The 13,785-nt window shown below is 38.7% G+C and overlaps 1 protein-coding gene across 10 annotated transcripts in view; it reads right to left on the minus strand.

Annotated features, from left to right (window-relative positions):
- Positions 1 to 135: 135 nt before the first annotated feature.
- The window catches only part of LHFPL6 (LHFPL tetraspan subfamily member 6), a 249,939-nt gene continuing 236,289 nt past the window's right edge, over positions 136 to 13,785 (minus strand). For all 10 annotated transcript variants that reach the window (XM_072720088.1, XM_025996850.2, XM_072720084.1 and 7 more), the window contains one exon: positions 136 to 1,240. In XM_072720088.1, coding sequence (XP_072576189.1) covers positions 1,122 to 1,240 — 119 coding nt within the window. In that variant the 3' untranslated portion in view covers positions 136 to 1,121. The remainder of the gene's footprint in view (positions 1,241 to 13,785) is intronic.

Below are 13,785 nucleotides of genomic sequence, written 5' to 3' on the forward strand. Positions count from 1 at the left end.
GTATGCCTAAAACAATGGTTGCTTGGGTGATCAGAGAGAATTAATGGCAGGATTTAGGAGGAAAAGGAAAATTTACAGGACTGTTGGAGTTGAAAGACTATATTTAGAAAATTAAAGAAGCAAATCCATTCTGAATTAACACTTCATGGCTCGTTTATTGATCAAAGAGAATTTATTCACAGAGTTTTTCAAATACAAACAAAATAGCACTTTAAAATTTTTAATACAAAATGAATATTGAAATAAATGTGGTACAGCACAGTACAATGAACAAAAGAAAGCAAGATCTAATGAGTGGAAAATGTTTCTCATTACTCTCACTCCTTCAACTGAATTCTCTCCTACAGTGGATAGGAAGTTGCCTCTTTACTTCATAAGAATATCATAGCAGAAGCTACTCAAAGAGATCTTGAATATTTTTGAATAATATTGAAATACAAAGGCTTAACTCTATATGTCTGCATATGCAGGATATACAATATACTGATAGAGTGGCTTATTGGTCCATTTATTAGGTTTAATGTATGCTTTATAAAGTGATAATACTGCATCTTAAGTGTACATTAAAAAGAAAACAGAGGAGTAATGCATTGCTAAACCTCCCATACAATCTGTGCAACGATGTCTATGTTTGTGTGTGGGCATGTGTGTGGATGTGCATGACTTGACTCTATGTGCTTTCAGAAGTGCCATGACCTACAGGGAACATCTGTGGGTTACCCTGCTTCCCAACATAATACTGTTTCTACTAGCCCTTTTAATTTTCTGAGTCCTCATCTTTAAAAAAAAAAAAACAAAGCTTTTGTTTGCATATATAGGTTTGTTCTGTGTGTGTATGTGATCTACATTAACAATACTCTGTGGAATAGACATACTCAACACCCTGCAATATTTTTAGCCTTTGGTCCATTTTTCTCTATTTTTCCATGTTCGCCATTTCTTTTGTAAATCTTGCATAACCCTCTGACATTACATAATGTTTATCATACCACTGGGTTTCACTTCATTTGCACTGTATGGATTAGAGAACCACTATTCCACCTTTTAAAGTAGCTGGATGTTCGTTCTCTCCAGACCCCTTCGGTTTATCTTCTCCTCTGTTTACTCTTGGTGGCTCCATCTCAGTATGGGTACTGCTTCTGTTTCTTGCCTGAGAAGCAAGCCAGCCATGTGCACAGCAGCATGGCGGTGGCAGCACCTGCTCCCGTGCAATAGTAGGCCCAGCCAATCTCACACTTACCTAGGGACACAGGAGAGGGAGAGAAAACAGGCACAGATCAGGATGAATTTTCCAGATGCTCTATTATTTCTCCCAATGTGTATGAACCTGGTGTACTGGAGTAAAACTGAAATACCCATTAAAAAATGTGGCATACTCACCCAAATGGAATGATAACAAGTGCTAAAAGCTATCTCAAGACTAAAGAAAGCCATAATGGTTGTGTGCATTTCAAAAGGACCTCCCCCAGCTACCCTCCTGCTAGCTAAGAAGATACAAGATAGAGGCCTATTCTCTTCCACCAATGCCCACTCTTTTGGCTGAAGAAAAGGAGGAATGATAGCAATCAGGATAGAAGAGATGAAAGTACTAGTCCGAATTTAAATCATCCAAACTCATATGCACAATGAAAAAAAATCAAAATATAGATACAGTCTTTCTGCAAAGGGGCCACTCTGTGGAGGAGATCCATTTGAAGGATGATGTGGAAATGAATACTGCTATTTATATAAAGTTGCCAAATGACTTACACTCTACCTTTTGAATTGAAGAACAAAAACTCCCAAATTCTTCTGGGATCAATACTCCTCTTTAAATTAAAATGTCATCATATGTTCTCATAGAACATAATGAAAAGTGTTCAAATGAGCCCTGACCAGAGTTGGATTAGTACTACTGGTAATAATAGCACACCCACAATTCTAAAAATATAATTAGTAAAAGAAAGCAGAAGTAACTATTTTAATTTCAGAGAGAGCAGACTTCAAAGCAAAAAAAGTTATCAGGCACAAAGCAGATGGGCATTACATAATGATAAGGGAGTGAATTTTTCAAGAAGACAAAATAATCCGTAATGTGTGTGTGCCTATCAACAAAGCATCAAATTACATGACACAAAACCTGATAGATTTCAAGGAGAAACAGATAAACCCATTATCATAGTTGGAGACTTCAACACCATTCTATTGGAAATTGACAGATCCAGCAGGCAGAAAATAATCTGGAAGGACATAGTTGATATCAATCAACTGAATTGATTGACATCTAGAGTACTTCAACCAACAATAGTAGAATACACATTCTTCTCAAGGCCACATGGAAAATGCAGCAAAATTCTGGATCTTATGTAATACACACTTTAAAACATTTAAAAGAATAGGAATCAACATTATCTATTCTTAGCCTACAATGTAATTAAACTAGAAACCAGTGACAGAAAGATCACTGGAAAATACGAAAATTTGTGGCGATTAAACAACACACTTCTAAACAACACAGGGCCAAAGAAGAAATCTCAAACAAAATTTAAAATAGTTTGAACTAACTGAAAATGAAAACACAACTCATCAAAATTTGTACACAGCCATGGAAATGGTGCTTAGACGGAAATGAATAGCATCAAATTATATATTAGAAAAGAAGAAAGATCTATAATCAATAATATAAGATTCTGCTTTAGAAAACTAAAAAAGAAGAACAAATTAAACTCAATGTAAGCAGAAGAAAATAAATAAGTTAGAGCAGAAATCATTAACATTCTATGAGACCATCATTGCTCTAACACCAAAATCAGACAAAAATATTACAAGAAAACTACAAACCAGTATTTCTCATGAACAGAGATACAAAAATTCACAACAAGCTATCGCAAATTGAATCCAACAATGTATAAAAAGAAACACACAATCAAGTATAATTTATCCCAAATATAAAAGACTAGTTCAGCATTCAAAAGTCAATTAATATACTGAGGTGCCTAGGTGGCTCAGTTGGTTAAGTGTCTGACTCTTCATTTTGACTCAGTTTATGATCTTGGGGTTGTGGGATCAAGCCCCACATCAGGAATCCACGCCTGGTGAGGCATCTGCTTGAGATTCTCTCTCTCCTGCCCCCCCCCTTCTGCTTGCTCTCTCTATAAAATAGGTAAATTAATCTTTTTTAAAAAGTTAATTAATATAATGTATCACATCAAAACACTAAAAGAAAAAAATCACAAGGTAATATTGATAGATGAAAAAATGGGATTTAACAAAAATCCAACATCCATTCATGATTTAAAAAAATCATACATTCATGATTAAAAAAAATTCTCAGTGAACTAGGAATAGAGGGAAACTTTCTCAACTTTAAAAGAATATCTAAAAACATTTACAGCTAATATCATACTTCATGGTGATAAACTTAAAGCTTTTTATTTTCAGATTAATTTCCATTAGTACCTGTAAGAAATTCAGGAGAATTTCGAGTGATTGCCATTTCAATGATGTTGATGAAACTGCTTAGATATGGTTAACATTAAATTTCAATAAGAAAGTCCCATAATTTATTAATATCTTCAGGGTAAAAGAGATGGCAGAGGAAGACTGCTCCATTGTACTTTGTTGTGCCTTTCTCACAAAGCAAGGATGTTCCCTCTCACCACTCCTTTGCAACATTTTACTGAAGGTTGTTGCTAATGCAATAGGGCAGGAAAAGGAAATACAAGGTATACAGATTGGGAAGGAAGAAATAAAACTGTCTTTGCAGATGGCATGATTGTCTATATAGAAAATGTGAAAGAATCCACAAAAACAACAACAACAAAAACAAAACAAACAAAAAAACCACTCCTGGAACTAATAAGCAATTATAGCAAGGTTGTAGGACATAAGGATAATATACAAAAGTCAATCACTTCCTATATACCAGTAATGAACAAGTAGAATTTGGAATTCAAAAGATAATGACATTTATATTAGCACCCCCCAAAATGAGATAATTAGGTATGAATCTAACAAAATATGTACAATTCGGTATAAATCTAATAAAATACATACAATATATGAGAAAATCTACAAAACTCTGATGAACAAAAATCTAAGAATTAGATAAATGGAGAAATATCCCATGTTTACAAATAGGAAGACCTGATAGTATCAAGATGCCAGTCCCTCCCAATTTGACCTATAGATTTAGTGCAATTCTATTCAAAATCTCAGAAAGTTATTTTGCAGATATTGACAAACTGATTCTAAAATTGTATAAACTGTATAAAGAGAGGCAAAACCCTCAGGATAGCCAACATAATACTGAACAAAATTCAATACAGTTGGAGAACTGATACTACTCAACTTCAAGACTTACTCTAAACCTCCAGTAATCAAAACAGGGTAGTACTGGGGAAAGAACAGACACATAGATGAATGGAACAGAATGGATAGCCCAGAAATAGACTCACATAAATATAGTTAACTGATCTTTAACAAAGGAACAGAGGCAATAAAATGAAGCAAAGACAGTCTTTTCAATAATGGTGCTGGAATATCCAGACATTCACATGCAAAAAAGAAAAAAAAAAAAGGGAAATTGGACATAGACTTTACAGCCTTCACAAATATTAACTAAAACTAGGTCATAGACCTAAATGTAATACATAAAACTACAAAACCTCTAAAAGATAACATAACAGAAAAACTAGGTAACCTTGAGTATGGTAATGACTTTCGATATAACACAATCCATAAAAAGCACAATCCATGAAAGAAATAATTGAAGGCTGAACTTCATTAACATTAAAAAAAATTCTGCGCTGTCAACAGCAGTGCTAAGAGAATGAGAAGATAAGCTACAGGCTGGGTGAAAATATTTGCAAAAGATATATCTGATAAAGGAATCTCATCCAAAATATACAAAGAACCTTTGAAATTCAACAATAAGAAAACAAACAACCTGATTTTTAAAATGAGCCAAAGATCCTAACAGACACTTTACCAAAGAGGATATACAGATGGCAGATAAACATATGAAAAGATGCTCCCCATATTATATGTCATAAGGGAAGTGCAAATTAAAATGAGATACCACTTCAGACTGATTTGAATGGCCAAAATCTGGAACACTGACACCACCAAATGCTGGTGAATATGTGAAACAAGAGGAACTCTTATACGTTGATGGTTGTGGAGGCCGAGAAAATTAAGGCCATTCCACCTTAAGGCCCCTGTGAATAAGAGCTGAACTTTACCTTACTTCAGTTAAGCCCCATATTAGAAGGAGAACAGAGCTCAATGCCCATGGCAGAAAGTCCCATAACAGAATGAGAACAGAGCTTAATGCCCTTGAAAGCCCCATATCAGAATGTAAACAGAACTTGAGAAATCCCCCCCCGCCCGCTTCTGGAGGTCCCCTAGACCAGCCCTTAAAACTAAGCCAAAACCCACCTCGGGGTCCAAGTCCCTGCTCCGCTGTGTTGGGTGTACTTGTAAATAAACCCTCGTGTGTTTGCATCAGTGTCGGCTCCTCGGTGGTTTCTCAGATTTGCAATCTTGGGCACAACAGTGGTAAGGATGCAAAATGGTACATTCAGTAATCGCACTCCTTGGTATTTACCCAAAGGAGCTGAAAACTTAAATCCACAAAAAATCTGCATATGGATGTTTTTAGCACCTTTATCCATAATTGCCCAAGCTTTAGAGCAACCAAGATGCCTTTCAGAGCCAGGACTCAAACTTGGGTTCTGTGTTCAAGAATAAGAAATCATTGAGCCAGAATATCCTATTTGAATGAACAAAATAGGTTCCTGCATTCATTAATCCTCCCTTCCTCAATTTTTTTACAGCATTCAAATTATTCTTTTTGTGTGCACAGTATGGAAGGCCTCTATATCTTTCATCGAACATTGTCTTTTCTGCTCTAATTTTAATCCCCCTTTTAGCCAGTCTTAGGATATTATCAGAAAATGCTTTAACAACATTTTTCCTTCCTTTTTTTGCTATCATTTATACATTACAGTAGATATAAACACATACACCTAGATCCTTAGATTTCAGTCATGCAACGCATAAGCCATAGATTGAAAACTATATCATTTTTTAAACAAGTCAGTCATTTTATCTTGTTCATTAGTAACTTTTCTCTTGAAAAATACAACGACTGTTAAATGTAGCATGCAATTTGACTTCATATCTTCTCTGAGGTTTACTGGATGGGTAGTCAGCATGCAGCCCATGTACAGATAAAAGGTGAGATCAGGCAAAGCTAAGTGAGTCATTGGCTTGTGGTCATCATAAAGCAATAGCAGCAGGATTGAATCAAGAGTACACTACCCAGGGACATAGAAATAGGCTATGTGCAGTCTTCACCCTAGGTGTCATCCTTGATTTCTCTCTCTCCATATCTAATAACAATTTAAAAACAGCAAACACGTATTGATTACTACTTGATCTGAACTGTTAGAAGAGCTTTACAGGGAGTAAATGTTAATGCATTTAATCCTCATAAGAACATGATGTGATAGGTACATTCAGATGGGAAAACTAAAGCCAAGAAAAATGCAATAATCTGCTCAAAGACTAATCCTTAGTAAGTGGCAAGTCCTTTGCCTCTCTCCCAAATTTATCTTCTGTGCTACTGCTACTCAGATGCCTGCAGCACCCTCATGAAATCTCATCTGCCATCACTGCTTTCCTGTCTCCCTGTTTCTGCTTATGCTATCACCAACAGCAAAGCAGACAGCTACCTTCTTAAAGATAAATCTTAAGGCACTGCCTTACTTAAACTTTTCAAATGAATTGTCAAATACCCAATCTCCTTCCAATGGCCTACCAGGCCTTGAATGATGATATCTGCCTACTTTTCAAAACTCATGACTGACTTCCCTCTTGTCCACTTTCAGACATATTGTCTGCCTTCTCTAGACCTCATGAGGCTTGTTGCTGGCTTGGGTGCTTCATGTTCATTATTCTTTCTACTCAGAAAGTTCTACTCCAGATCATTAGACAGCTGGCTCCTTCTGAAATGGCAGCTCTGTAAAGATATGTCCCAGCCCCCACCTACTTCATCAAAGTCACACTATTTCTCTACCTCACTTTATTGCTTTTGCAGCATCTACCATGGTTTGTAAATACTGTGTGTGTGTGTGTGTGTGTGTGTGTGTGTGTGTGTGTGTTTAACTTCAGTCTCTTCCACTAGAATGAAATTTTCAATTAGGGGAGACATTTGTATGTTTTCTTCTCTACTCTACCCCTACAACAGTGCCTGGCTCATAGCAGGTACTCACTAAATAAACACTGAATGAAAGGCAAGGAAAAAGAGGAACAGAAAGAAAGGAAACAAAGTAGGCAAATAGCTAGTCCCTGAAAAACAGAGTAAATCTGGAATTTTATTATATAGAATAACTCTAGTCCTGTTTTGGCACAGAGCTTTCAGAGAGAAGTTCCCAAACCAACTTTATAGCATTTACAGAGTGTTTAAATTTAACAGGTTAATAGATCCTGAAAGATTACATCTCCACGTCAGGGTAGGTCTCACTGGCACAGTGACCTCCATCAATACAGACTCAGGAAGTATTTTTTCAAGAGTAACAGAGTCCCGTTCATGAACCAAATTTTCTGGTAACCATCTACAAATGTGGCTGGAGAATAATCTCCATTTTTAATTATTCTTTAGCTGGATTAAATAAATCTAGGAGGGAGAATTAATAGGTAGCAAAGAGATGGCAAGAGGTTTAGAACCTTTCAAGAAGCCAGCAAAATTTGTGGGCTATCCATTCAGCCTGGGGCTCATAACATGGAACACAATTGATTGTTCATTAATAACAAGGTATTGACCTACATACACACAGTTCTGTGACCTAACAGGAAGAGCAGAGTACATAATTCTTTATTAATTATTGACACTTATTCAAGAAAAAGTAACTGGTGAGGGCAATTATTTGAAAATAGTCCACATGACAGTGGCCATGTATACTAAATAAAGATGAAAAGAAGTTACTAAATAATTGACCACTGAAGACCCAGGAGAGAGAGAGAGAGAGAGAGAGAGAGAGAGTGTGTGTGTGTGTATTTTTTTTGCCTCCAGGGAAGTCAACAGAAAATAAGGGTTCTTAACTGGCAAAGCTGGGAGCAGACCATATAGATATTCTATCTAATTCCTTTATACCCCTTAGGCGATCCTGAGTTCTTACCCTTAGCTTCTGATCATGCTCTTCTCCTAACAGCTTACCCTTGCGACCCTCTGCAGAGGACCCATGAGTGTGGAGCCACATTGCCCCAACTCTCAGAGAGCTTAAGGGCCCTTGGTGTGGCCAACAGCCAATGACTGACTATACAGAAGTATGAAAGCCGGCTTTCTCACCTCTAGGGGAGACAAACTTTCTGGTGGAATGAATGTTCCAGAGCCCCAGTGAGTTCAGACTGAGGCCGGGACCTCACCTCGAATTGTACCCTTCACATTTACTCTTTTACTACTTTACTTCCCATTTCCTTACTGGTTTCTTGAATATGAATCCTCATCTAAGGATCTGTTGTGGGGAACCTGATTTAAGACAAGAGCAAGGGAACAAAATCTTTCTTGCTTTATCTTTTTCCTAATAAAGGTCTGTGAGGTCTCAGTTGTTAGAGGTTTAACCACCCCACCTACCTACCCACCCCACCCAGGCCCTGTCATCACTGAAAGACCCACAGGACAGAGCCTTGAGTGAGGTGGGACACAAAGACAAAAGAAAAAAATTTACATGTCCTTACTACTTATAACTCCTTGGCAAAGTCCTTGAAACAGGGAAGGTGACCTTCCTCTGGGAGCTCAGCTGCCTCAATGTTAATACTTTGCTAGGGGCAAAAGGCAAATTAGCTTAAATTCTTCCAACCCTCCAGGATCCAGGGAATCTCCTTAAACACATAAAAATTTCTTTGGAAACTTCCTTTATCTCTATCCCTCAAGATATATGTTGGCAATCATCCCCCAAGCATACCCCATTGATATACATCTGAAGGGTCTTGTGACTAGGGTTTTACTAAACAGTAATAAATGACCTTTTTCCTAACAATAGCTAGCCTTCTCAAGGTCCTGGAAATGTTGCCTCCAAAATTCCTTACAGACTTACACTATCCCTAACACACTATCCACTTGAAAGTAAATAATCGGCCACTCCTCACAACCCCAGGGCAGCTCTTTCTGCCCACGGATCCTATCCCTGTGCTTTAATAAAAACACCTTTTTCCACTGAAGATGTCTCAAGAATTCTTTCTTTCTTTTTTTAAAAAAGATTTTATTTATTTATTCATGAGAGACAGAGAGACAGAGAGAGAGAGAGAGAGGCAGAGACACAGGCAGAGGGAGAAGCGGGCTCCATGCAGATAGCCTGATGCAGGACTCAATCCCCGGACTCCAGGATCAAGCCCTGGGCCAAAGGCAGGCGCTAAACTGCTGAGCCACCCAGGGATCCCTCAAGAATTCTTTCTTAACCATTGGCTCTGAACCCCAACATTTCCTACATCATTCACACCAGATGTCTAGACTACTATCTTCCTGGTGGCAAATCCAACTGCATGTCTTGGTAAGTATGTATGTATTATTTCTAATAATTGTTGTTTCTGAAGCCCTTCTTGTTTGTGTCATAAAACATGTAGTCAACTCATCAAACCAGCTATTTATCAGATGAAAACAGAAAGGAGGCTAAATGAAGTTATTTTAAAAGTGTGCCATAAGAAAAGAAAATGTTTGAGGATATCATCAGATATTGCCACTAATTACTTATACATGCAAATTTATGTACACAATCTATATATTTTGTGATTTAAATCCAGCAATGGGTTCAGATCCAAAATAAGCAACTAATGTTCAGTGTGATTTATGAAAAAATATTCTATTTCAGATATGAAGACTTCCACTTAGTAATTCATAAAATACAGAATCATTAAATCAATATGGACTTATCCTGGTATTTAGGTTTTTTATTTACATTTTTTAGAAATATACCTAGCCCATCAAATGACCTTCAAAAGAATATACAAAAAAGCACACACACACACACACACACATACACACACAAATATCTTTTGAGAAGCAGGAGATGGTGAATATCAAGTATCAAGATGATAATGGTAAGATCAAGATGTGTCAATAGGATTTAGGCAAAACTACAGGAACATTAAGTCTGATTCTTGATTCCCTTCCTCCCATTCTTCCTTTCTCCCTCAATTCGCTCACTGATTCAACAAGTATTTATTAAGTGTCTATTTTGACTAGGAATTGTTGGGCTGGCGAGACTGGGGACCTCAAAACGGTGGACCCCAGGCCAGCAACCTCCCAATAATGCCGCCTTGCCGCCCTACCCCTCTCTTCCCACAGAAAACTCTTTATAGACTCCCCTGCGGTTTTCCTGGCCCGAGACTTCCCCGCTCTCTCCCTCCCCTGTGGGCCATGGAACCTCGCCCACGAGCGCGTCCCATTAAAAGCCTGTTTTGACCAACTTTTGCCTTGACTCTCTATTCCATTTCACTACCGATCAGATTAAACCTAACAGGAATCACTGGGTGCTGGGGATCTTGTTGCAAACAAGATAAATGCAGTCCCTGCTATCAAGGAGTTTTGTCTAGTCAAGGAAGTACTAAACAATAATTATGCAGATAATTACATAATGATAATCAAGGCATGTGCTTTTAAGAAAAAAAATTTCAGGATGCCAAGACAGCAAATCACAAGGGATCTTTAGAGTGTGGTCAGTGAAATCAAACCTTAAATTAGAAGTGAAATATATATTGAGACTGGAAAAAGCCAAGCCAGCCAAGTAGAAATGGGAGAGGGCAGAGAAGAGTGTACCTGCACTTGGGGACTGAGAAATAGAGAAATATGGGCAAATTTAGCTCTTGTTCAAGTATTGCTCAAGAAAGAGATGAATGCCACTTGGGGTGTAAGCAAGGGGGCTGGGTATGAACATCTCCAGAGTTTGATCTCTCCAGAATTTTCACCTGTACTAGTAGATAGAAATGTAAGCTGTGGAGGCCGAGAAAATTAAGGCCATTCCACTTTAAGTTCAGCGTTAGCACACGTCCAGCCACCCCTGGCCCCTGCGAAGAAGAGCTGAAATTTACATTACTTCAGTTAAAACAAAAGTTTACAGCTTAATGTCCTAGAAAGCCCCACATAAGAATAAAAACTGAGCCCAAGCCAAGGGCAGAAAGCCCCGATTAGAATGAGAACAGAGCTCAATGCCCTTGAAGGCCCCATATCAAAATGTAAACAGAACTTGAGGAATTGCTCCAGCCCTTCTGGAGGTCCCCGAGACCAGCCCTTACAACTAAGCTGAAACCCACCTCGGGGTCCAAGTCCCTGCTCCGCTGTGTCGGGTGTACTTGGACGCAAGCTCAAGTTTGTAAATCAACCCTCATGTGTTTGCATCAGTGTCGGCTCCTCAGTGGTTTCTCGGATTCGCAATCTTGGGTACAACAAAGCTACTCAACATTTGTCAATAAATCCTGAGCACCCACTATATGTGTTGCAATGTTACAGGAGCCAGAGACTCAGCAGTAAACAAGACAGGGTCTTTGGTCTAACAAGGTTTATGTTCTAGTAAGACGGATTCTCAAGTCACTCACATCACTTGCTTTATTTTGAAACTATCCACTGTATATTCTACACATATATTTTGTATAAGTTCAGTTGGGTGAAATTGACCAGATACAGAGGGATTTTTTTTCATGAAACATAAATATAAATACAAAATATCTAGAGTTCATGAGAGTTCTGAGATTTTCCAGCTTGCACTCTGGACACACTGTACCTTGAATTTCTCCAGAGGAAAAAGAAAAGATTTTTTTTTTTGTTTCCTCTTTGAGCATGATTTCATTGTTAAAACCCCCATGCTCAATGTAAGAAATTAGCACCATGTTTTACAATAATAAGAGGAAAAAGTCTTTTTGAGTACAGTAGGCTATCAGGAAAGTTTATATGTTTTAAACAGCATGATAATCCCTGAGTAGTAACAGGACTAAACGAAATCAGGAAATGCAGGGCCTTTCTTCCAAGCTGCTCCTCCCTCTCCCCCTGCCGTGGCAATAAATGCTTGTTATGATAATACAAACAAAAAGCATTTTACTAGAGGGCAAGTTCTGTCTGTGATCCTTTCAGGAAATTAGAGAAGCAAATCTGTTTAAACTCTCCCTTTTGCTCTGTGTAATGCTCCATCAGACAGGACTCCAAGCTTGCTTGGTTGGCAAATTGCTGCTTTCAACAATGGGGAATACTATTCTTGACAGATAAAACAGAGGTTAATGGGCAGAAGGCAGCAAACCACAGCCACCTGCTAAGTCAATAGGAAAAGATGCTGTGGCGGCGGTCCAGGGCAGCCCCGAGGAGATGGGGTGCGAGAGGTGTGGCTGGTGTTTTCGGAGAGGCTCAAGTTCATTTTTTTTGTCCAGCTTTGGTCAGGAATAGAGACAGAAGAAAAAGTAGAAAGAATCCAGCCTCATGGTTAGTTAACAATGGAATTCCAGAGGTCTTTTCATCTTTGGAGGAAATGGCAGTTTAACATCTGCTGCAATAATTGGTGTCATTAACATTACAGAACCTACCATGGGCCACCACGCATCCTCTACTCTGGTAGCTTGGTGCTCAGTACAATGCCCAGGCCACAACGGATGATCAATATATGTTCATGGCATGAATGAGTATCAGACACAGTACTTGGGCTGAGAAGAGGAATCTGAAGTTAATAACTATATAACACTCGTCACGTATACAGATTGTGAGCCAGGTGTCCTCTCACTTCATCATTTTTGCCTCTGATGCTTTCCAGAAATCAGAGAAGCAAATCTGTATGTATTTTCCCAGAGTTCTTCCCACTGTGAGGATGTAGAAATGGAGTACCATACAAGGTAAGTAATTTCTTTAGTATCTCAAGTAAATGGTGAAGCTTCAACTTGAACTTGGGTCAGACTCTGATCCCAGAACTTTCTCCTGTGCTCAGATAAGGTAGTAGGGTGTTCTACATCAAATGCATTTTCCCCGTTTGTTAGATAGTACTTGTCTTTGTTAGAACTTACACGTGAACAAGAAATATATTTTACTCCTTTGAATTCGTGGGTCTCCTTAGAAGACTCCACGTCCCTGTGTCCACCTTGCACAATTCTAGTTATTAAAGGCCTACCTTTGACTAACTTGGCACCCAATTCCTGAGGTGACAGAACCAAACCAGCACTCTCTGGGCAACCCCATCCCTTCTAGACAATGTGGATAACTGATTCATGCCCCAAGCTGTGTGTTTAGACCCTTCTTGGGGTGCTGTCAGTAAGCCCTCAGCAGGCTGGCAAGAGCCATCATGCCATCCTCACCCCTATGCAGAGATGTGGCCACAGTGCCACCCACTGCTTACACTGTTGCTGTAGCACAACACAAAACATGGTAGCTCAGCAGTCCCATCCTCTCACTGATGTGGTCTGACACACAACTCCATGTGTGCCTGGCCTTCCTTCCTGGGCTCTGCATTTGAACCCGAGCTCCACCTGTTCCCAGCTTCCTTCTTTCTTTACTGATCACTACTATGTTCCCAGTCTTGTGGCCACAAGGGCCCGAGTTCAGATATAATAAAACCACTGACTGCATTTATCAAAGGAGAATATCTTTCCTCTGCGATATTTTAAATTTTTCACTATGTTAAGATACAAATGCACAGCCCACGTAGAAAAGAAGCAGACATTTTCAATTTCATCCTGTTTGCCATATAAATAATGAGGCCTGGCAGGTGGAAGGATCAGAGGAGAGACAAAGATTTTTGTCCTTTTAAAAACCTCGCCCAGAAGTTTGATATG

Source organism: Vulpes vulpes, chromosome 9 (genome assembly GCF_048418805.1).
Source record: "Vulpes vulpes isolate BD-2025 chromosome 9, VulVul3, whole genome shotgun sequence".
NCBI lineage: Eukaryota > Metazoa > Chordata > Mammalia > Carnivora > Canidae > Vulpes > Vulpes vulpes.